The 26180-nt window shown below is 36.5% G+C and overlaps 1 protein-coding gene across 1 annotated transcript; it reads right to left on the reverse strand.

Moving 5' to 3' along the window:
- Positions 1-121: 121 nt before the first annotated feature.
- Positions 122-25817, reverse strand: Smp_052790 (hypothetical protein; the record flags this gene model as incomplete). The annotated part of the gene is made up of 20 exons (XM_018793915.1): positions 122-279; positions 1301-1730; positions 2965-3241; positions 4300-4475; positions 5470-5669; positions 5863-6065; positions 9892-9980; positions 11157-11220; positions 12036-12152; positions 12236-12396; positions 13000-13047; positions 13967-14044; positions 15280-15342; positions 15763-15838; positions 18463-18709; positions 18746-19025; positions 25274-25399; positions 25509-25617; positions 25654-25722; positions 25759-25817. 20 exons carry the CDS (start codon positions 25815-25817, stop codon positions 122-124), a joined length of 3030 nt encoding a protein of 1009 aa, XP_018648380.1.
- Between the last annotated feature and the right edge of the window lie 363 nt (positions 25818-26180).

A 26180-nucleotide genomic window follows, 5' to 3' on the forward strand; every position in this document is an offset into this window, starting at 1 on the left:
GGAGGAAAGTAATGGTAGTCACAAGCAATATCTTGTTCAGTGTGGTTAAGAATATCAGGTAGTAAGTTGGGTTTAAGAAAAATCACAATTGGACTTTAAAAAAATGATGAGAAAGTAAGTCTTATTTTTTTCGTGAGGGCTTAACTTGAGATAACGTTAACTTTACACATCCTGGAAAATTACGCGATACTTCTTCATCTTTCATTGCACGTATTAATTCTCGTTCTCTGTTGGTTGTGGATTTGTCCGACGTAAACTGGAACAACGCCATCTTGGATGCTAATTTTAGGCAAACCGAATAAATAAAAAATTCTATACTAGTTATAAACTTGAAACCATAAAAATTGTCAGTCAGCTGCTCAACTAAATGAAATTTATCAAATCATTTTTCCTTGTAGTAGCTTAATTCCATGTTCCCTTAGATATTTAACTGAACTCGACGAATGTACATTTTTGTTTTGCTTGTCCGTGAATAGAGCGATTAGACACGTTGTTCCTGCTTTGAGTATACTGTGTGTGATGTAATTGCTGTCTCAAGTTTTGCTAATTATGTGAAATACGATGTCTTATAAACCGTTGTAGTTGGCTTCTGATTTTACACTTCCTGACAGAAGTTGGATCAGTAGTGTCTAGGACATACGATGTTATGGAGTAACTCCAAACAGTAACAATTAGTTAACAGATTCCTCAACCAAATCGATAAATTATAAGTCACCAAATAGGAATACCGTTAGTAAACTACCAACAGAGGCTATTCTGATTTTTTTCCTTACACGAAAATGATACTCAGTAAACAAGCATATGCACACGCCATCATGAAATTGTTGACAGTGCATGAAGCATTACGTTGTATCAACTGAGAAGCACACTAGTTAAAATGATAGTTAACACACAGTAGCGTTTACATATTGAGTAGCAAGTAGAAAATAATTTGCACGGTTTAAACAGTATATACTCTGATCATTGCATCAAACTAGCATCAACGTCCAAGAATATCATGGACTCTATGTTGGATATGCCAGGCTGTACAAAACAGAAATTAACTATGACTTTTGTAAACCAGTAACAGTAATCGAATACGAAATTAAATTACGCTAGAGAATTTGTACAGCATAATTTTGAAAATATTTTGGCGCACTAAGAGAAGACAAGCCGAAATTATTGGTCGAAATTTCAATTTCTTAATTATTTCCAAGCTGAGAAAATGATTAATTTAGTTGAGGATTGATAACCATTCTTCCTAACAGAAAATGATGACAAAATAATTTATAAAGCAATGAACAGATGTTGTTTATCATACCTTTTCCTCGTTTTGTAGTTCCTGGGTTCAGTTTTACTCTGAACTTATACTTTAATAGAACTGAATAAGGGGCACAGACTGGAATAGCATACAATAGTAAATCATCATCATTAGGCTGACCAGTCAGAGAATTTAATAATGAAGTTAAATCATCTTTCGACTCAACTGGCATATCTTCGTTATCATCATTATCATTACTTTTTACATGATTAACTTCTTCACTTTCATCTGATTTGACAGAATTATTCTCGATTTCACTGTTCGAATCATTGAATGACTCATTGTTATCACAGTCAGGTTGATTATTCTGTATACTATCTGAATTGTAAACAACTTGAGTATCCAGTACACATTGTGGGATTTTAATTAGATTTGACAAGTTGTCGCGTTCCAGAATTTGGTGATACTGACTTGGTTTAGCGTCGTCTCCCTGTGATAAATAAAATGGAATTTGATGAGATGGACACTGCTGACATAATCATTATTATAACCAATAACAAGAAGGTTGAATTGTTTAAAATTTCTACTGATTTACAAGAAAATTCTGTGATGAATTAGAGGACTAAACTGACAAGACGGTGTAGAACCTCGCACAAAAGTACTGAAGTTCAAGATGCTGGCAATGAGTAGGGTTAAAATGAGAGGGAAATAAGGCAAACGAATAAATAAATCATTCAAAATTAAAAAAGTGAATAACGAACACGCCCCTCCTGTAGTGATGAATTTTGTGAGCCACCACAGATCTTTCTTACTCTGAAGGATCTCAGGCGGAAAGTATACGTAATTGATTTGTTAGGTCCTATGTTGTTTTTGATTGGCTAACTGATGTGCACAGATACCATGAAATGATTTGACCACTATTTCTTTTTCAACCTACTAATATCAGTGGTTGTTGAACATGTGTAATACATATCATAGCCAGCACAGTTGGCACAATGGTGCATTAGTGACTGATTTGGCTTATGTACCTAGAATTCTGAATTTTGCCTCGACACTGAATATTCAGTTCAACTTGTAGCAGTAATGTTTGGAACATATTTATGACCGAATACCTATAACTCTGCCGTCACATGTCTTCAATAAGGTAAATATCATACAACATTAGGGAAGAACAGATTACGTTCCCATGTAATAAACTTATGTTTCTTGACGATCTCAAAGATTAAGATGTTAGCAGGCGCGAGTAATTTTTGTCTTATATGTGTCTGTTACAGTGTTTAAGTGTAACTGAACAATCTGTAACAAAGCTCGTTGGGTACTCAGAATAACAGGGGAAAATATATATTGGTGCAAGAAATTATACTTTAGTGTTTCGAATAATAATTTTCAAATTAATTTACAGATAGTAGGACGACGGTGAATCGACATGAAAACAGTAGCAAAGGGGTTAAAGAAAATTGATTTGAAGTGAATATTGTTAAGATATTAACGAAAAGATAAACAACAACGTAACGATTTGATAGTGTAATTAATGAAATGCCTTAAATGTTCTTATGACTTATAATTTAATGGAATGTACTTGATAACCATAAATATAAATAAAACAGTAGTTGTGAATAAAGCATTCACAAGAGGTGTTAAAAACGTATCAGTACTGTAATAAAAACACCGAATGATATTTAAGGGAGATTTTATGAAAATTCTATGTGATATGACCTTTTTACCTGAAGTATTTTCATACGAAGATTTCTTTCTTCGTCATCTTGTTCTTTGTACTTTTGTTTAATTTTTTTTATTTTAGCTTTCTGACCACGTTTTAAAATCGGTTGACCAGCTGATGGTAGTAATGGCTCATTGACTTTCTCCTTTGCTTCAATGGTTTCTCTATTTAAATTTGCTGTTTTCTTAGCTGGTTTCAATTTATCAACCTTTTGACTTTTTGTCTTAACTTTTTTAAAAGGATTTTCTGACAAAATTTCCGATACATCAGGATCTTTATGTCTAAGGTAAAATATAACAATCAAGGTTATTTTTAAATACGATTTAAAGAAAACAAAATTTTAAGAAGTAGTGGCATGAAAAAAGGAGATTTCAGTTCATATATTAAAAATGTTATGAGTATGAACTAATTTTCCAGTTACTAGAAACCTATCAGGAACCACATACATATTTGTGTACCATGTTATAAATGTTACTCATTGGATAGTAGTAAATCATGTTGCTAATGCGCCAGACTGCCCAGTTACCGAGAAAAGTGACTGTCTAATTTATCACCAGTTAATTTGGAAGAAATGCTAGTTTTAGTGAGTTTTATATATCGAGAACAATTTTTTACTTATTAAGTAGACAACTAAGAGAATCATGGACAGATTGATTATCAAAGAATACTACATGACAAAGTTGTAGCCGACGTTAAATAGACCACATACAAAAGGGAATGTACAGAGACAAATCGAACAATGAAAATAATAAGGACGTGAATATGAACGGCAAATAGTGAAATATTTTCGAGGTATAAAGAGAGCTTTTCGCGGTTAGCTACTAGGTAAGTGAAACACTCAGATTATACCAACACAAGACATCCAACCAGAAATTTCATACAGATCAAAAGGATACCACCATTGATCAATCTTCTACATCAATCCAAACTACCTTATTCCTTGGTGCAACACTAATCAACTGTGCAACTTAGTCCTTAAAGCGCTAGTACCCACTTAGTCAAATGAAAAACACATATCAAACATTTTTAGTTTTCTTTCTCCAAGTCATTTTGGAAAGTTATCCATAAGCGTTTTTGTCAATTAAGAGTAGATTACTCATGTACAGTAATTTGATATGAGAACCTATAATATATGTCTCAAGGAAAAAATGAAGTTGGGAACAAAATCGAGAAGTTTAAGATCGAAAGCAACAATTAATACAAAGTATAATAACCATAAATACGAAAAAAAGATAAACATTGAAGATATTATTAGTAACGAAATAAGTTTAGCTGGTAAGAATATAACACTTGGACACCATAAAAGATTAGCGAAAACAGCCACGCTCATTTTGAATACCTGGGAAGATCATTTGCTAAATCAAGTTGAAGAAGGGCATCGGGAAATTCTGCAGTTTCTTCATTATTTTGGATAGTTAATGGATCGATTTGATTAACGGGCACTTCATAAGATGGTGTGTCTATAATGATGATGCGACGCTCTCCTTTATGTTTAGCTATAGAATCCTCATGTAACTGAAGTCGTAAAACGAATGGAGAAAAGAATTACAATAAGTTTCAACAAAGCATAAATTATCTGGCCCATTTAGACTATTTTACAGTTAAAAAAGATAAAATTACGAAGACTACAAACTCTTGATATGGAATAGATGAAATGTGACTAACGATGGAATCTAGGATGCACGTTTTGTCCTATTTGGGACTCGTCAACTGTGTGTACTTACCTGGATTCTAAAGTTGATGTTCACTTCAAGACTAGAACCCAGTACCATTCACATCAATCACCATCACGTTATCCATTAAGCTACTGAGTTCAGATAGCCGAACACTTGTCTAGAAGATATGAGTTTTAATTCGAGTTACCAACATAACGCTACATTTCCCGTATATATATATATATATATATATAACACCAAAATTAGTAAAATCACAATTTTTTAAACTTGTAACAATATTAGACTATTTTGTGGGTTTAATTCAGTCACACATTGAGTTAGTCTTGATCTGTAAAGCTCAAGGAAATTAAAGAGTGTAGTGCTGAAACAGGAAGTAATAATTTTACGTGGGATTCCTGGGATTGGTAAGAATTATAAACAAAACGAGAACTTTCTTCAGAACTGTCAAAACGCCTCGAAAAATAAAGAGGTTAAATTTATTTCATGTATTGGATTAGTTTCACTCTAATTATGTTATTTTACGATGTAATAATTAGATTTATTATTATTCCTGACCCGAAACACCTTAACTTCATAAAGACAGACATTTCACAAAAGAAATAGACATATTCATGTTGAATTAAATAGTGTCACTTTTGTGTGTTTTGTTTTTTGACTATAGTTGTAACCTTAATGGTAACAGTGCATCAAACTTTCATGTTCAACCCTATTTATGGCTGTAAACTTAAAGTTGCCTTTAAATCTAGTAGGCACCCTTCAAATAAAATGAATTCCTACTGTTCTACAAGTTTTTTTATTCTCGCTATTTTAAGTACTGAAACGTAAACTTCTACCTTAAACATAATTCCAAATCCATAATCGAAGGGGCATGGCGGTAAATAGTTTTTCTTTCCACGTATCATAAATGCACCAGATGTAAGGTATTCACCACTTGGAGCTGTTTTTGAAACTTGGTCATGATGGACCCACCAAGCTCTTGTTAAAACATGACTTTGCCATGCAGAACTTAATACTACTGCCATATTTCCAGCTTCTGACAGGGTTTTTGGAGGAGGTAATGGTAAACTGTGTTGATGCAATAGGTCTACATAAAAAAAATGAGAAAAAGAGTTTGATTAACTGTTTTAGTTAGTAGAAAGAAATAAGTATACTGATGAAGTGTTATATGGTAAGGGTAAAATGAAATTATAGTAATAATATTTGTGTGTTTGAAATGAATAGCTTACCCTGATGGTTCGGAGAATCTACCTCTTCAGAAGTTAAATGTCGGGCCTTTATTATCACAGTGCTAGCACCATGTATATCTGCATGAACAAATAAATCGCCTGGTTTTAAGTAACGTTTTACCAATACTTCATTTTGTTGTGAATCATGACCAGCAACGACCAAATAATTTTCCGAACTGATAAACCAGAAGAATTTTTCAAACCTTGTAAAATAGACAAAACTTTGGTGAAATATATGAATGCATATCAAAAATATAACAATTTTCCCATAAATTGAAGTCAATAAAAAGTGAAAACACCTGATAAGTTGTACTAGACGTCAAGCTCTAAATTTCAGGATTGAATCAGCAGTCTGGACACTTGATTATTAACTTCCTCCATCTTAGCTTGAACAACCGTACTGGCTTACTATACTTTTTAATTGGTGTCAAGTGAATGAATACTCTTGAAATTTTTATGTGGGTCTCGAAGACACAGCATTCTGATAGAAAGCGATCAAAAGTGAGTACAATAGTCGTTCAGTTTAACATATGATTATATTTTGAGAAACTAAGTTGTTAATTACTTCAGTATGCTATTACACTATATTATTATTATTATTAATGGCTTTATTCAATATTATATTTTTGGTACAATATAAAATTCTCAGCACAAGGTATTTCAACAAGTTTCTTTTGCAAAAAAAAGAAAAAAAAGGCGAAAGAAACCGATAACTGTATACATATATACATAAGTTAAGTACACTAACTACCTAGAATTAAATGACATGTTTTTTAAGAAGATTTGAACCTATACAATTTTTTGAAAATTCGAAACATGTCTAGGAATACAAGTTATTGACTAGGTCGATTCTAACAACCTGTTCGTCATGATGAATGTCCACTTCCGATTTGACATAACATATATGCTAGATAAGGTATTGTAGAGCTTTTACACCTGTGCTTGAGTGCATGGATTTTAATGTATTGACGTCTCGTTATACCAGAAGATATACAAGGAGAAAGATATGAATGAAGTGGATGATTAGTACCTAATAAGATAACGCCTGCCAGGAGTTTGCAAAACTTAAGATGTCTATCCACAACCACAGTAATAATGACCTCAAAAGATTAACCACACACACTGCTAACTGCTTTCAGCACTCCGATTAATGCAGCAAAGTCTTTTCTCAAAAGCCCGGGAAAGAATAATGAAGAACAGTAAAGAATAATAGATAACATGCAAGAATTGACAAATCGTAAGAGTAAATGTTGAGTAGTCCCAAAAGCATGTAGTCTCTTCATGTAGTAAGTCAGACGGAAAGTTTTGTTCGATAACAATAAAACATAAGACCAAGAGAGATCAGAAGAGAAAATCACACGAAGATAAATGACTTTCGACACTTTTTATCAAAGAATCTCCAATAGTACAAAGTTTACGGGACTCTAACGGGGTGTTTAGGTGCTTTTATGTCTCAGGCTACAGCTAACAGTTTTATATTTAGGTGAATTAAGTGCGAGGCTATTAACAACAGACCATAGTTCAATACTAGACAAGAACTCATTCATTTTAATGGGACGTGAAGAGGTAGAAATCGGTATAAATACGGTGAGATCGTCCACATATCTCACAAAAGTGTTTTTTGTGGAAGATGGTAGATCACGCAGAAAAAAAGAAGAGGGGGAAAGAACAGCTTCTTGTGGCACATTTTGATGGGACAGTAAATACGTTGAACACTTTCCTCCAAGCACAATGTACTGTTCTCTTCAAGAGAGGCAGGATATAGCCAGTTGGTTATCCAGCTGTCAGTGTTGGCGTTATCTTTTCAAGTAAAAGTTTTCTTGGGATAGAATCAAAGGCAGTAGTCCAGAAAAGCGCATCGAACATACTTCTTACTCTTTTCCAAACTGAACACTATATTGTGATGCAAAACAACAACAGCATCTAAGGTGCTTCTTTTGCACATGTATGCAAACTGATACGGATCAATATGTTTTTTTAGTGCACGTTGAAGTGGAAGTAGCAATAATTTTTCCATTGTTTTGAGAAAAGGTGAAGTTATTGATATGGATCTGAATTTCATCTTCTTATCGCCAGATACGTTCTCAGGTATTGGGATTATCTTCTTCTTTTCTCCACATTTCGGAACGAGATTAGTTGAGAAGGATCTGTTAAAGATGCTTGCGAATCGATAACACAGAACATCAGCACACCTCTTAAAATAAGATTTGGAATTCATCCGGTCCTAAACATTGGGATGAGTTCTGTGATTGGAGAAATTTTCGGACATCCATTCCAGTGAAAACAGGAACATCACTATTTTTCGAACATGTGGGTATAGGGAGCATGACACCATATTAGCGACGTACAAAAAACTTCTTTAAGTAGCAAACATTCTACAAGTTGTCACTTCTAAGGTGTCCTTCACCTATAAGCTTTTTAGATAGTTTACACAGACTTGGAGAGTTTTTACAAGATAGGAATCTCCCAGTAAACATGGAGTTCAGAAGTATAATCTCTAGGTTTACTAGACTATTTGGCTTCCGAATTTCAACGGAGTTTTTCTTCGTGTGCATTTTTTCTTTTACCCACCGTTATCATTTTAGTTGTGATATGAGTTGATCAAAACTTTCAAAAACAGTTTCAGTGGAACAACAAATACCAAAACAGAATTTAAGATAACAAGCGATAACATCAGCGGTGTTTTTTAGTGAGTCATTTGTAAATAATCCCCAGTTAGTAGTACGAAACATTTTTTTCAGACTTTTGATATTTCCTTCTGAGTAGTCCCTGTATTTGACTTTCGTTGTAAGAGTTAGCTCTTTCCAAGTTTGCCATATACTTTAGGTAGAACACAAATTATACAATCAGAACTAGACGATGGAGCACGTTTACGAGTCACATATGTTCCCACATCAATAATGAAAACGTCATTTAAATGGGCATCCAAACAAGTGGGGAAATCTATTACATTTTGGCGACCTAGTGATGAAAGCTACAATCGCATAAATTAAAAACACCACATACGATTGAAAGTGAACCACTGAAAGTAGTAACAGCAAATTCAGTGAGTTCATCAACGAAAAACAGATAGTGAAGATGATGCGCAGTCCGGAGTCACGTAGATGTTGGTAACAATTGTATTTAATCAACTTTTAGATGACATCTTAAAGTTTAACCTACAAAAGTAGATCAACACCAGTTTACGATTACAAATGTAGCTGTTAATCACTCCCTCAGTATTGATATTTGTTCACTATGAAATCGACCCAAATTATAAATATATTAAAATGTAGTAACAAATCACTGAAAAAATCTGTGTATGAAGCACTATTTTTTTCATAAAATATATAATCTTCGCAGTTACAGGTTAGATTTCGTATTCCAATTAGTTGGGAGCAAGGTCAATAGTATTGAGGTTATAGTGTTGAAAATTAGCTGCGATTACCCTTGCATTTACTGTTATGTTGATATTTCGGATTGTGTAGCAAATAGAGGGTAATAACACATATTCAAAACAGAATTTCAGAGCTGTGACCGGAACAAGTATAATGTCGTAGGATAATTAAAAGCCTCAGTTAAAGAAGGAGTCATCTCTAGGTTTCCAGACAAACTGAAGTTTGGCATAAAAAAGGAGTCATCTGTCGTTCATCGTTCATGGTATTCAGAGTTATAGAAAGCTCCTAAATTTAATTATCGTGCCATATTGAAGGATGTAACAGATAAGGCACAACTTTGTCCCATAGTATCTTTGATTTCAAACATGTTATTATTAACTATAATTGACTGTCGTTATACAGAGACTCGTTATAAAATAATTCATGGTGTATGCGATCAATATTAACTTATAACCGAAAATGACTGTATTAAGAAGTGTTAGGTCCAAGGAGAATGGAACTAGTCGTGATAATTAACTACGAGCATCTTGAAAAAGATATTTCATTTGAGAAATATTAAGAACATCTTACAAAAATGAGTAAAACGAACATTTCTGTAGATATTAGGAGGGAAAGCACTAAACATATTGTCATTGCATACAGATAAACATACCACATTGGTTTACGAACTTCTGTAATTTGTGCAACAGTTTTAGCGGTTTTCATTTTTATTTCAGCGTTATGTATGGCTGATTTCAAAACCTGTTGAAGACAGTTTAGATAAAGGTACTTTATATCTGTTTAAATAATAATAAATAAATGGCTAATGGGTCGATCTGGGTACGGCGATCATACAGAGTAGTGCTCCGTAAACAAATTACAATTGAATTTTTAGTCTGTTGTGCATACGGTCAGACGAACATCTGATTTATAAAAATATATTGACATTAATAGCTATTTCACCGTATAATTAGAATGTATTTCTTTTTCTAGCTGCAGTCAAATCTGAAACAATTTAGATTCCATTTAGTCTAATTCTTATATTTACGCTAATACAAATGGATTGAGACGTTAAAGTATATTTGCCTAGAAATTCAAGGTAAAAATGAGGCCAAGCATAATAACTAATGACTAAAATGTCAAGGAATAATAAATATGGAAAAGATGATGAAATCAAAGTAAATTTAACTAATTAAATGAAGCCATTGTTTGGAACCAATATCAAAATTAGTTGTCTTGAACAGATTTATGTCAGGTTTTGAGCTACATTATATGCATGAAAGCTAATAACAATACCAAGCTGCTAAGAGCGGAGTGTTTTGAATCAACGACCTAATGACGGTAAGCAAAGCACTTTAAAGACAAAGCCACAATGGCTAGTACCTTTACTATGATTGTGAGTAATACCACTTATTTAATAACAAAATGATCGGAAACTTGGCACAAATATAAATCAATCTCAGTTGCTATATTTCAAAGGACCATAGGGAGAGAAAATTAATGGGTTGAAAAGCAAAAAATTAGAAGTAATAATATTGATAGTAACGGAAACTAAATACAGGGGATACAGTTCACAAGTCTATAGAGGAAGTCGGGAAATAAAAACAGAAAAGTACTAGTTTAAAGATGTATAAGAAAATAAAAAATGAATACATCTGTGACATTAAGTTTGATTATAATGCATACCCCAATTACAGTTTAAAATAATCGATTACAAGACTATTATCAACTGTTTATTGTTTACTAAATCTCCCTCTTTATTCATTGAAACCACTACTAAGACTATAAAACCAAAAAAATACTTCTCTCGACTAGAACTACACATGATAATTAACTCAAAGCATGATGTCATTATACTCCTAGAATTAGTTCACAGCTTAAGTTGCATAGTTGTTGACGATAAGATTAAAGAAGGAAATATTGGTAAAATTTTATTACTTTGCGCGAAACATTGATAGTTTTTTCTTCTTTTTTACTAGCAGCTCGTTTCTTATCATAATATCTGGAAAAAGGAAGAAATGCGGAAAGTATAGGAAATTGCAGTGATAACATTCACTAGCAAACGTATAAAAAATAGTAATATGTATATTAAGTGACTTTACGAACTGATACTGTGCATCTACTTGGCTACTTTTAGCTTTCTTCCATCATTCTCCTACGTTATTAACCAAATGCTCTGGTACGGCCGAGAGTAGGAAGAGTCCGCTCTCCCTCCCGAAATGCTCTCACATGTCCACGCGTATATAGCCTCTACCAGGGAAGTCCTACTAACTGCCTTCTTGCGGCATTATAGCTGTTTACGAAATTGGAAGGACGAAAAGCGAATGTCCGGCGCTTTAACCGGGTTGGTGGACACGGAAAGTCCACCTAGGAGAACTGGAAAACCCTGATTCCAAACCAATGGTGTAAATGGGCTCCAGTATCCTGACGGAACAAATGGCGTATGAATCAATCGTTGGTCACCGGCTACCATGGGACTGCATCTCCTCACGATGCTTCACTGCCTTGTGGATCAGACCTTTAGGTCAAACGCTCCGAGTGTGGGCCCCTAAGAAAACCACCTGCTTCAGTTTGGGTGCCTGAGCAGTATCACAGCCCTCTCACAAATCAAGTGAAATTTCTGAGGCACATATATATCTGGTTCCCCCTTGTACCAATATTTATGTGTACTGTTAATATTAAAAAGTCACGACTGAGCATGCGAAACTGTCCCACTAAAGAACACTTTTGGGAAGTATATGGGATGAACACTGTGTTTCACTACTTGTCTGAGATTAGGAAAAAACTGCCTACTCATCAAAAAACTAGTTTACTTACTTTCGTGCATTGGTCAGAGCGTTGACGTCTATATCTACAACTACTTCTGTATATTCATCTTTATTGCCTGATCTCACTAAGGTTTCGTCGACATCGCTTGAACTTTCGAAAGGATCTCTGAAATAAATAAGGTGAAATTTTTTGAGTATGAAAAGTTAAGTACAAACAATTGAAAAGAATAAAACGCAATCATAAACTACTTTAAACGTATGACAGCCTGACTTGTTTGTAATTTTAACTCGACGATATGACAGGCAAGTGGATCATCACGTTGTTTTGCGTCTTCAACGATTAATTCTAATTCTTTCCAATCTATTTGATTTGATAATGCATGATTGATCATGATAATAATATTGTCAACCTGAAGATAGAAAAGAAATACAATTGCGCTCAAAATCGGCATTACAATTATTTTATAAATCGAAGTGATATACAGCTAATTAGTTTTGCTTTGAATTTACTTGGTATTGTGTGTATTTTCATGTAAAATACAGAACCCACTTAAGTGGGCGAAAAACAATTCTTACTATATTATGTTGTGAGTACGATGTACAAACTTTGACATGAAGCTGTAGCCTGTAGGACTTAAACCAAACTAAAGGAGAAAAACATGTTGATTACACTGGAATACTGGGACCACAAATCCTTCAAAGTCGAAAAATCCCAACTACTGTTCATCATCTCTGTGGTCCTATGGGTGATAAGATCAGAGGCTTCAGACTTGGTGTAGGAGTTTATTGAGGATGGTACAATGCTCAGAAGTTTTAAAACAGGTAGAAAAGTAATTACTATCTTCTTAATTATAACAGATGATTGATTGCAGAATAAAAGCTTAAAATTAACGAGTTTTAAAAAGTCACCAAGCTGAATATGAATCTGGTATTTGTTGCTTCGCTTGCTAATCAAGCAATAACCTTATTATCTAAAAGAGAGATGGATTTTAAAAGCAAAAGAATAAACTTACAAGCCGACGATTAGCTTCAAGTAGGTAAGCCTTTCGCATATCCAACTCCTGAATAAGAAAGAAGAACGGGATACGAGATAAAGGTCATTAAAGGAACAAGCTATAGTGCACAATTCAAACACTGACTCCACAAAGTAAGGTTGTCATAACAAACTCAAAGCCACAGCTGGTAAAGAGGAGACTAGAATAACCTCTCATCATATATGTATGGTACAATCATGCCAAACAACCGTAGGAATAAAAGTTTCACAGTTACAGTAAACCACGTTAGTTTCAAAATTCATCGTAGTCAGAATTAGCATCACCAGAGTTTACAAAGAACAACTAGTATACAGGTGGGATCCTTTAACTAGAGAATAATATCACCAATACTTTTTAACGCCTTTTATCCATTGAACTATTAAGTATATGAAATAAAAAGATTAAACGAAGGATAACTTTAAGCAACTAATGACAATCACCAAAGAATATCTATCTGGATTTCAGGGAAATGAGACAGCAACTAAAAGTGATGAGTTAGGTCAGAGGAACTTCCTAATTTATATAAGCCAAAAAAAAGGAAAATGGACAGAATCTCCTTTACATTTTCGCACTAACAGTTGCATGAGAATCCAGTCTGAAACAGTGAAAAACAAAACATTAATGCATTTGTAAACATTAAAATTGTAACTGGATGAAGAAAACCTTTATGTTCTGCAATACATTGATGGTCAAGATTACTTGATAAATCCGTAAAATAATAATATCATCCTTAACGTTCTTTATGTAAATGGTTTATCCATAATAGTATATTTCTGAAGGCGATTTACCGAATCATTATACGGAGGGGAATTACGGATTTTTTATGGAAAATCAATCTATCTTATAACAACTTGAGGAAATTTCAACTCAGTAAGGATATCAAACTATAGTAAAAGTAATAATAAACCTGCAGTTTATTAGTCGCATCACTTAAATTTCCACTTACTTGTTCAGTTTTTAGTAACATCAAACGCCGTTCCTGATCTTTTTTAATATTTTCAACTTTTCTACTAGCCTTTTGTTCCTAAAAATAAAAAGACGAGCAGTTAAGAAACGGAAGTAATGCATTACAAGCAATAATGGATCAATTAATAAAGGAAAACATCAGAATATTTTTGTGGAGATATATACTACATATTGAGGAAGTGTAAGAAAATGTTATCTAATATAACTTGTTCTTTGAACAATATTTCGAAATTACGTCCTATGTCCAACTATCAGGTCCAAAAAGAAAATGGAAAAAATTAATTGGTGACACTATAATGAACAAAGACTTGCGTGGGGTGTTAGATCACACAATGCCTTTGTAAAATACGGAAATTACAAAAATAAATACATTATTTTCTCATCTTTCTTAAGTTGTCCTTTGCATTTTCCATCATTCTTCTAATCCTATTGTTATTCCGATTGCTCTCTTGTTTTCCTACCTCTTTTCTTCATTCTTCTGCTGGTAAGTATTCCACATTTAATTCCAGTTACCTACTACTTATATCTGTCCCTGTTAGTAGCGCACACCACAATTTTAGTACCACATACATATATTCGCCAGATATACCTTCCTGATAGGTCCCAACAAATTCGACACATTAGTTCAGGATACATTGCTGATTGCATCTACCTATACATCATTATACGACTTTTACGAAATTGAGAAGACGAAAAGCGAATGTCCGGCGCTTTAACCGGGTTGGTGGATACGGAGGATCCACCTAGGGGAGTTGGAAAACACTGATTCAGAATCAATAGTGCACATGGGCTCCAGTATCCTGAGGGAACAAAAGGCATAAGAACCAGTTGTTGGTCACCGGCCAACATGGGACTGCATCTCCTAACGTTGCTCCACTACCTTATGAATGAGACATCTAGGTCAGAGGCTCCGAGTGTGGCCCTTTAAGAAAACCACCTGCTTAAGGTTTGAGCGCCCGGGCAGTATTCCAGCTCTCACACAAAGCAAATGATTTGTGCCTCGTACCAATGTTTATTCAGGACAGAGTTGGATGGAGAATGCTGGTGAGCGGCCTATGCTCCTCGACGAGGGGTAACAGGCGTAAGTAAGTAAGTACCAATGTTTATGTGTTCAAATACATAACTCATGGTATAAAATATAAAACTTATTATTAATACTACAGGCCTGGGTGAGAATCAAAGAAATAATGAAGACAAGATAATGATATATATATATATATATATATATATATATAGAGAGAGAGAGAGAGAGAGAGAGAATGAAGAACTCCGTGAAGCAAAATAAAAACTTACATTTCGTGAAATTTGTTCCAATGTTTTCTGACTTTCGATTTTTGAAAAGTATGCGTCCACCGCCTATGCAAATTTTTAGTAATAAACAGAAAATAAAACTACCAGCTTTTAGTTTCTCATACATTTAAATATTGATATGAATGAATGGTACACATCATTTATATAAACAAGAACTAAACTTATTAGCTTATATGTGAATTATATCAACGCAGAACCTGGTATACACGCGGATTGATTGAAGTCGCTTGTGTGTAGCTGAGAACCAAGCAGCGAGATATAATGAATTCATCGTATTTCTCAAACATTGTCATTCTCTCTTTGTTTAAATTTACAAGGCATTTAGACAATAAAACTTCATACACAAACAAACCTAACAGACATATTATACATCCTTGGTGATGACCAGATATTTTGTCATGCAACGAAATAAACACAAGACAATTCATTGAAGTGAAAAAGTCACATTAGGAATTCTCAGCTCACCTTATTGAAACTATCGAATGCTAAGTGAGGTTTATCTCGATATTGTTCGAACATGAATGGGTGAAATTCTTCATAGCTGAAATAAACAAAAGATCTCTGAACAAATAAAGAAAAGCTTTACTGATTGACGTTGTTATCATCAAATGAATACATGAGACCGAATCTAATTTGGTACCACTCAAAAACCGAGTACAGATTCATGTAGTAGGATATTACAAAAGTGAAGGAACATGAGCCATAATGTGTCTGTTAAATGCTTGACTGACTTATTCTTGGTACTGAACCCTAAATCCGACGACGTGTAGTGAGACAACAAAGAGTGGTGATGAGGATTTATTTGACCCCCGGAAATGAATCAAAAAGTTGTATAGATACACTACGTTTTATATGTTTTATTCAGTCAAATTAACAAACACATATGTATAATTTGACTGGGTAGTATTTGACATCAATTATTCATTAACTTACTATGTGAACACATATTTGTAATATCATGCTGATCGATTTCTACACGAACTTGATTTTACTTGTTTGATCTTGTCATAACAAAAATAGGTTTGACCAAGTGTTGGAATGGAAACCAATTATCTCCCCCTCCTAAATAATAACGTAAACTCCTAACGGTGTTTGAATTCTCGTGGTTGACATCCTCTTGTAACTGCGCTCATCGATAGGATTCGATCCGTACTAAGAAGGACCCGACATACATGACATTAATCACCACCCAATTATCAATCAATTGGAAATATATCTCAGTCCTACAGGGAGTCAGTCTCGGCCTAGATAGCTCAGTGGTAACGTCTCTGACTGTGAAGCTGGGTGACACGGGATCGAATCCGTTAGGGAGCATCAGTTCCCTCAAGATTACAAGTACATCTTGCTGACGAGTGCCAAGTAGCACGAAACCTAGGTCCAGGGTTTCCTGTCGACCACCTCCAACCACCATCTTATCTCAACATAGTGCATGCAACGTCGAGTCACCTAGACTGGTGGCCACATTGCAGCTTCGATCTCCGCTAAGAAGGACCTGGCATACATGTCATTGATCACCACCCAGTGATCGACCAACTGTAGATTGTCATATCTGAAAGCTTACATCAATTAGGAAACGCTCTAGGCCCAACCATTGGACTACCTTGATGATACGGTCTGTTGGGAACAACCACATCCAGGCATCAGAAACAATAACCAGACCTCGAAAATATCATAAAAGAATATCTCCACCCCTAATATCTTCAGTTGATTCGGAGAAGTCGGATTGATCTTCAGGAAAGGAATGTGAGATAGCAGCGTCAAAACAGAAAAATCAAGCCCGCGTGGAAATCGATCAGAATGATATTACAAATATGTGTTCACATAGTAAGTTAATGAATAATTGATGTCAAATACTACCCAGTCAAATTATACATATGTGTTTGTTAATTTGACTGAATAAAACATATAAAACGTAGTGTATCTATACATCTTTTTGATTCATTTCCGGGGGTCAAATAAATCCTTATCACCACTCTTTGTTGTCTCACTACACGTCGTCGGATTTAGGGTTCAGTACCAAGCATGTCAGTTAAATACTCAGTAGACAACAATCATTTCCATAATAGTTTAGACATAATAATTCCATTATTGATGCCTTATCTTACATTTGTTAATTAAATTACTTCCGTAGGGCTAGTTACATAGGCTGTACTTAAAAATTCTTATCCTTGCACGCCCATGTGTCTACATACTAGTGTAGGCAAGATATCTGTTTGTCAAATAAGGAGTATAACACTCAGTGGTCCATTCTGTACTACTCTATGGGCGTCGAAAAGGCTGTGAAAGTAAATATGCACAGGATATACGTTTTTGATCACAGTTGTCTTTAAAGTATTTGTCAGAACGACTGAATGAGAAATACTCTAGGTAAGCATAAGGTAATTAGGAAAGATAGCAAATTGGTCAATGAGGCTGCGAGTCAGAATTAGCTATGGTGACTAGGATATATGTTACGCAAGCTCAGCCACCGCCCATCTCAATGTGCAAAAATAGCTGGAGTAGCAGTAGGTCCGAAGGTGTACTTCACATATAAACAGTCAAAACTGTTTTCAGTATTATTCACAATCAAAAATCATATGAGATTAGAGCTCTTTGAAAAAAGCCCCTAAATGCCCTGGTACGGCCGATAGTAGGGAGAGTCCGCTCTCCCTCCCGAAATGCTCTCACATGTCCACGCGTATATAGCCTCTACCAGGGAAGTCCTACTAACTGCCTTCTTGCGGCATTATAGCTGTTTACGAAATTGGAAGGACGAAAAGCGAATGTCCGGCGCTTTAACCGGGTTGGTGGACACGGAAAGTCCACCTAGGAGAACTGGAAAACCCTGATTCCAAACCAATGGTGTAAATGGGCTCCAGTATCCTGACGGAACAAATGGCGTATGAATCAATCGTTGGTCACCGGCTACCATGGGACTGCATCTCCTCACGATGCTTCACTGCCTTGTGGATCAGACCTTTAGGTCAAACGCTCCGAGTGTGGGCCCCTAAGAAAACCACCTGCTTCAGTTTGGGTGCCTGAGCAGTATCACAGCACTCACACAAATCAAATGAGATTTGTGCGGCGCATATGTATCTGGTGCTTTCTTGTACCAATATTTATGTGTTTAAATAAATAATAAATAAACGCAACGAATGACTAAAAGACTCCTTTAAAACAACTTACTTTCGCAAACCTTCGTCCGATGATTGATAGGATTTCCCAAATATATAACCATGTGGAGTCGCTTGACGGTCACATAAGAATGGTTCTAGTAAAATATCTCTCAAAACCACAGCGAAGTGTTCGACGTACAACTCTATCAAGTCTGTTTTTTCAGATTGTAGCTGGAAATCTTCTTTATGATTTCTCATCTGTTTGATTTTATTTTGGGCTACACGCATGCAGTGTTCTATGATGACGTTGCCATAAGCTAAATCCATTGGTAAATAAATTGTCATTTACTTACGTAGTTCCGAAGATAACGTTTTGTTTATGGAAGGGCTGTCACATGTTTGTGGATTGGATGTCCAAGGTCCCTTAGACGATTGGAATAATGGAATGAGGAAATTCTCAATATCCTTTAAAGATTTTTGGTCCTTTAGGTCGCGAAAACATTCCAAGATCTGGCGGCAGGAAGTTGTAGGATACTTTTCGTGGGCTGCAAATCGAATATTCTGATTTTTATCAGTTCGAGGACGCAGTAAGTGAAGGATCGTAAATGATTCATCAGTAAGAAGCATATTTCCCTAAAAAGGTAAAAATTACTTCATGAGAATAGTTGGGAGATAAACTTTAAGGAAAATGGCCGGGTGAATGGTGAAAACTTACAAAACAGAAGTTCTTAAGATATTCAGCATAAGACACACTTCGCCTTATCCCACGGACATCCGTCTCCCGCGGTAAAGTCCCAACAGGTACGGAGCTAACACAAAAAAAGTTCGTGTGTGACCGACCTCAAGCAGTTGTCCCTTGAGTGCTGTGGTCACACTCTCAAGTCACCAAGATCCCCTTAGTCCAATATCCTTTTCAGGTGCCTTTAGAAGAACCCATCCACAATGTGGGCAATAGGGCAGTGATAACCGCCTTCGTACCTCTGACAGCACTCAAGATCAATGTATTCATAATCAATCTCCCTCCTACCTCGACTTTCAACACTAAACTTCCTCTTTTGGCTTCCTCTTCGAGTGTCACCACGGCCGATTCTAGTGCGCAAAACACTGTCCCAGGTCTACTGAAACCTCGCTCAAAACTACACATTGGAGCCTTAAACGTACTCACCCTATGTCAAATTGGCCAGCAGGCCTCCTTGGCTAAAACCCTAGAATCTCGTAGCATTGATGTATGTTGTGTCTCCGAAACATGAGTACAGGATCTTAGTGCGGTCACTCATTTGACCTCACCTCACCAAAACGGCGAGCCGACAACATACACACTCCGTATAACTAGCGACCCGATGGCTAGTTCTCATGGACTTGCAGGTGTAGGCATAGCACTTAGTACAAGGGCAGAACAAGCACTATTAGAATGGATCCCCGTTAACAGTCGCCTGTGTGCTGTCTGGCTAAATGGCTCCGTAAGAACTCGGAAAGATGGGGACACAAGTCGTTGCCTTTTCGTCGTTTCTGCCTACGCTCCCACTGACTGCAGCCATGATGAAGTGAAAGATGACTTTAGCAGAAAGCTCTCTGAACTACTTCATAAAGCTAAACTCTCAAGCATAGTACTCGTCGCAGGTGACTTTAACGCCCAAGTATGTAGCTTAAACCAAACAGAAAGACATTTAGGTGGGTATTTTAGTATCCCGGCTCAACGAACAAATAATGGTGATCGTCTGTTGCAACTATGCTCAGACAATCGTTTATTTTTAGCAAACACTAATTTTAAGCATAAGGAGAGACATCTTCTAACACGGCGTCCAACCGCACCAAAACAACGATGGATTCAAATAGACCACATTGCCATCAGTCATCGTTGGAGAGGCTCGATAGAAGACTGTTGCTCGTTCTGGAATACATGTTTAGACTCTGACCATGCTTTAATACGAGCACGCATTTGTTTATGCCTCACTGGATGCAGAAAAACTGTACGAAGAAGACCCATTCGAACTGAACTGAGTGACGAGAAAGCCAAAAGTAGATTCCAGGAACAACTGAGTTCACATCTAGGCAGTTCTGTAAACGAGGCTGACCCAGATGTTGTTTGGTAAGATATACGAGCAACTGTGGAAATAGCAGTAACATCGATTAGTAATTTAAACCAAAGTGTTATAAAAAACCAATGGATTTCTTTTAAGTCTATTACACTAATTGATTCTTGTAAACTCATCCCATCAGGCTCTGAACACGATGAAGAGCGAAAGCAAATCAGATCTAGGTTAACCAAAAGTTTACGGGACGATCATGAGCAGTGGTGGGTAACGAAAGCAAAAGAGGTGGAAAAGGTAGCGACTGTAGGCAACACCAAACAACCCTTCAGACTAATAAAAGAAACTGGAATTAAGAAGTCAAGTGTTAGCGAGACTATCTCGGAAAAGACGACACACTTATTCTCTCTCAGTTCAGACGTTTAGAACGATGGGCGGAACACTTTAGAAAACAGTTTAACTGCCCTTCAGCTACTCTACAGTTACCCGCCATTCCCAGACGGTCTGAATAGAACATTGAAGTAGGTCCCCCGACTTTAGCTGAAGTTCAACAAGCTATGGCTAATCTGAAACGAGGAAGAGCAGCTGGTCCAGATGGATTGGCTCCAAAGGTCTTTAAGTATGGTGGTCCAGTTTTAGCGATTAGGTTGACTAGTATTTTATCTAAAATCTAGGAACTGGAAGTAACCCTATCTGATTAATTGCAATCACTGATCGTCCCAATATATAAGAAAGGATCCAAATCATCTTGCGATAACCATAGAGGGATAAGTTAAGCTAACATAGCATCTAAAATACTAGCCTCAAAAAGTATCGGACACCTAACAAAAACTCGTGAACTCTAAACATGAGAAAATCAGGCTGGTTTTAGATCTGGTCGTGACTGTATCGACCACATATTCACTATTCGGCAGATCTTAGAACACAGGCATGCTTATCGGCGTCCGACAATGATAGTTTTTCTTGACTTAAAATCAGCATTTGACTGTGTAGACCGAAAGGTTCTGTGGCAGTATCTGTCATTGAAAGGGGTACCTCAGAAGTACATAAAGCTTCTGAAGGCTCTTTACTCGAACACCATCAGTCAGGACAGAGTTTATGGAAAACTGTCATCTGACTTTACAACCTCGAGTGGTGTCCGACAAGGTTGCCCACTATCTCCATTTTTGTTTAACTTCATCATGGACCTACTGCTAAAAATAATGTTCTCGTCGTCTGAATTTTCAGGAATTGATCTCCTACCAGGAGGTCCACTTATCGACTTAGAATACACAGATGACATAGTCCTGTTTGGTGAAGACGCTGATAAAATGCAGCCTTTTGGTAGCACTGAGTAACAATCCAAAGATGTTTGGGATACGTTTCTCCTCCTCTAAATGTAAATTGTCGCTTCAGGACTGGCCTGAGTCGACACCTGAACTGAGGATAGAGAGTGAAGTAGTCGAACGTGTCGACAACTTCACTTACCTTAGATGTCTGATCAGCCATAATGGGTTGGTGTCTGACGAAATCTATGCACAGATTCAAATGAGTATTTGGCCTTTGCCAAATTACGTCACCTGTGGCGAAGACGAGATATCCAAATATCAATTAAGGGACGAGTATACTGCGCAGCAGTTCGCTCTGTTCTACTTTACGGCTGCAAAACGTAGCGATTAAGGGTAGAAGATACTTGTAAATTACTAGTATTTGACCACAGATGTCTTAGAAATATTCCCGGCATCTGCTGGGATCACCGGGTAAGTAATAGTGAGGCTAGACGTAGGGAATCAGGAAATGATGGTAAATCAGCTGATGAGGTTGTAAATCTTCATCGACTGAGATGGTTGGGCCACGTTTTACGTATCCCTGAACACCGATTACCATGACGTGCAATGCTGACTAGTATTGGGTATGGTTGGAAGAAAGTTAGGGGCGGCCACACCAAAACGTGGCATCAGTGCTTGAAGTCACAAACTTCTGTTCTGAGCCATGTTGGTAGATGCAGACTACCTGGTTGGGGTCCGCGTGACTATCGTAGCCAAATGTTGGAGACTCTGTGTGGCATGGCTCAGAATCGATCACAATGACGTAGGTGTATATACTATGAATTTGGTGTTCATTTTGTTGTGCTAATGAGGTATGGCAACCTGGACCGATGCATATATGTGCCTGATCCTACGTTGTAACTGACTGACTGACTCAGCATGAGAGCAGAATGACATGGGCAAATACGTATGTGCAATGAAATCCCGTGTGTTTCGGTAGATAGACTAGATATCAATGTTATAGAGTAGAGTTTTATGGTTTTATGAAACGAACCTTCAACTGCTGAAATGAAGAAACAATTCAATGATACTATATGGCTGCTCATGAGGTCGTATTATTCGGGCAGTCCTTCGAATGCTTTAAATTCAAATATCAGGTCACCAGCTACAAGACTGAGTTTTTGGGTAGTAAAGTGGCATGCTTATATGCAAAAGATTGAGAACAAACAGTATCAGAGCGAATGATCGTTTTCGATAAGTTCTGTACCAGGTTTTGGAATCGAAAATCTAAAATTATTATTGTGCTACAATAGATAGTGTTAAGGTTGTATTAATTACAGTTATAAGTCGTGAATGGCAAACTTCGCGTTGATTGAGCCTTAAATGCCACAAAATATTAACGCGAAATAGGAATGATACGTTAAGCGATTGGAGGAAGTTAGTTCGTATGCCACTAACTCTCGAATCAATTAGGGATTATTGTTAAGTTTAATTTTTGGGCACTATTAATTACAGGTCCAGTCGAATGCAACATAGAATTTGGCACGTGCACGCCGATTCAAGTTATCATAACCCTATTGGCATGGTGAGATTAGTTGTTTGAACACACAAATATTGGTACAAGGGGGCACCAAATGCATATGCGCTACACAATAAGAACGAGACAAGTTGCAGTTATCATTGATTTGTGTGGGGACTGTGATACTGCTCGGGTGCCAAAACCGAAACAGGTGGTTTTCTTAAAGGGCCACACCTTAAGGGTCTGATCCACAAGGCGGTGAAGCAACGTTCGGAGATGCAGTCCCATGTTGGTCGGTGACCAACAACTGGTTCTTACGCCTTTTGTTCCGTCAGGATACTGGAGCCCATGTGCACTATTGATTTTGAATCAGTGTTTTCCAACTCCCCTAGGTGGATCCTCCGTATCCACCAACCCGGTTAAAGCGCCGGACATTCGCTTTACGTCCTTCCAATTTCGTAAACAGTAATGCCGCAAGAAGACAGTGAGTGGGACTTCACTGGCAGTGGTTGTATACACGTGGTGATGTGAGAGCATTCTGAGAGGGAGAGTGGACTCAACCCACCCTCGGTAGTACCAGGGCACTTGGTGTGAGATGGAATTCAAGAGTATTAGACGTGGTAACAGTATTGGTGGTAATAGAATACAGTAAACAAGATCTAGCGGTAGGGCCTTTGAGAGCACGAAGCTAACACATCACAAACTTATTACAGAAAGGTCAGGTGTCACGAGCCACAAGCTTATCCTTTAGGGGCTTCAGACACGTCTCCAGATAGCTACAAACACCACCAATCCAGTTTCCTTTTTAGGTCCGCCGAGAGGAAATATCCCCTCATGGTGTGAGGAACCAGGAAGTGACAACAGCTCTCAAGTTCGACAGGGTTCGATATCCGCTTGTTTAAGATAAGATCTCTTCGTCACTTCTGAGTAATGGTTTCAAATTAATGGCTATGTCGACAAATGACCCATTAGTGGATTATCGACGGTTTAAATAACTTATCGAAGTGTTTAATGAAATTACTATCTAAACAGCGACTATGAAGAAAACGTTTGCTCGGAAAACTTCCTTACAAGCATTTAGAAGAAACGAAGTTTTAGATAACTTGACGGGCTATTGAAGTTTTGAATGGAAGACTATCATGAATGAAACAACCGTACTAACCACTTCAGAAAAGGATGTCAAGATTTACGAGATACTTGAGTAATCGATTTGAGTTACTAGCACAATAATTTTGTGCAACTCATGATCAACCAATGTGACCTTTAATAATCAATGTCCATTGGTGTAAAATCAGATTGAAAGATAGCTATGGTAGGTCAAATTAAGATGCAGCGACAGTCCATGCAGTTATTAAGTATTGGTCAAAAAGGGTCAAGAGATGCAGACTACTAGCTAAGATCCTGAGGGACAATCATGACCACTGTTTAGAAGCAATTCGCAACATCGTTTAAAATCAGTTGCGATGGAGCAGACAAAACACAACCCTGTCAAATTCTTTTTAATTTCTAGCTTTAATATTACTTAAGTTTATATACTTCTTTCTTTTCGGAGCATACTTTCTAAAACTGGTTGATTTTTAAAAATGCACTAATATCGTTTCAGTTTTTTCAATGTATTGTTTGGTTTCCTCTTTTTATACTGATTTGGTGCGGGAGTTTATGCCGTTGAACTGTGTCAAATTATATGGTCATCAATAAAACATGTTCAGCTTGTTTGTTGTTATCGAATGCTGTTACTGACTTGGTCTAGGTACTAAGATCACCTTTATTTTCTTCCAATCGAGTATATCTTTATTCGAGTGAGATGTGGGATTGCTGTATGAATTGTGTGCTGCATTATGACAGGTCATAATATACTTCAGAAAATTGACTTTAACAAAAACGTGGATTTTCAGTGCTACACGAACAGCCACAGTAAAACTTGGCACAATTCAAATAGCTGGGAGCATATATGAGAAATAAGAAATTTAACGTATACGTTGATTTATGCATTAACAATCTAAACTAACCGTATTGTCAGTAACCAAGTGTGTAATGGTGTCACAAGGCTACTTTCGAGGAAGCCTATATTCAGATCGCACTTACTCGATCGTACAACTCCACAATCAAATGATAAGCAGACGACTCATAACCAATATGGATATCAACAACGCGATCGGCTCCTATTTGGGATATATCAACGATCTTCTTGTTTCGTATGTGTTTACGTAGCTGTAATTAAAAAAATATAAGATAAAAATAAGTAAGGACCATTTAATTCATATAATTCGTTTTTACATAGGATATGCATTAATTTTAATAAGCGACTTAGTTTACTCACCTTCATGGAAAATCCTGATGGCATGATGTTTTTAGGCCAGTCAAAATCAGTAATATGTAAGCGTGAGCCAGATTCTAGAAGCAATATCGTCTTGTCGTCGGACTTCGTGCTGAAAGCGAAACATAGCTTCAAAATGAATAATTACCTGGCTAGTTTTAGAAGATATGTTTTATTGTCCACATCGTAAATATTATTGACTCTGTAACCCAGTATTCTTTACCAAGAGATTTGTTATTATGACTCAGCTTACCGATTTTTTATTTCTGAAACAGATACCATTACATCAAACGTTGTGTACAAAAGCTTCATCCTCGCACAAATGTAACGCAACAATTCGTTTATGCCAACGCTTATTCCTATTTGTCCTCGATCAGATTGAGGTACTCAGAGTCGAATTTGATTAGTAGTTACAGTAGACCTACGACCTATGTTAGTCTTTGCTAATAAGCTTTTGTGAGTGTTTAGCCTACTCTCGAATAAATCACATGAAGGTGCGGACAAGATTGTGCCGGGTAAAAGGTCCAAATATTTGATGACTCGGTATCAAAACCCGTATGCCGCGTATTTTTTTGTTCATGGCTTTTTGTGTTATTTATACGAACTAATGATTCGTTTGTACTTGCCTACCCTCTGATTACGAATTACAGTGCGATAAGTTCGTTTGTGTCCATC

The sequence above is a fragment of the Schistosoma mansoni genome, chromosome 1, assembly GCF_000237925.1.
Source record: "Schistosoma mansoni strain Puerto Rico chromosome 1, complete genome".
Taxonomy (NCBI): domain Eukaryota; kingdom Metazoa; phylum Platyhelminthes; class Trematoda; order Strigeidida; family Schistosomatidae; genus Schistosoma; species Schistosoma mansoni.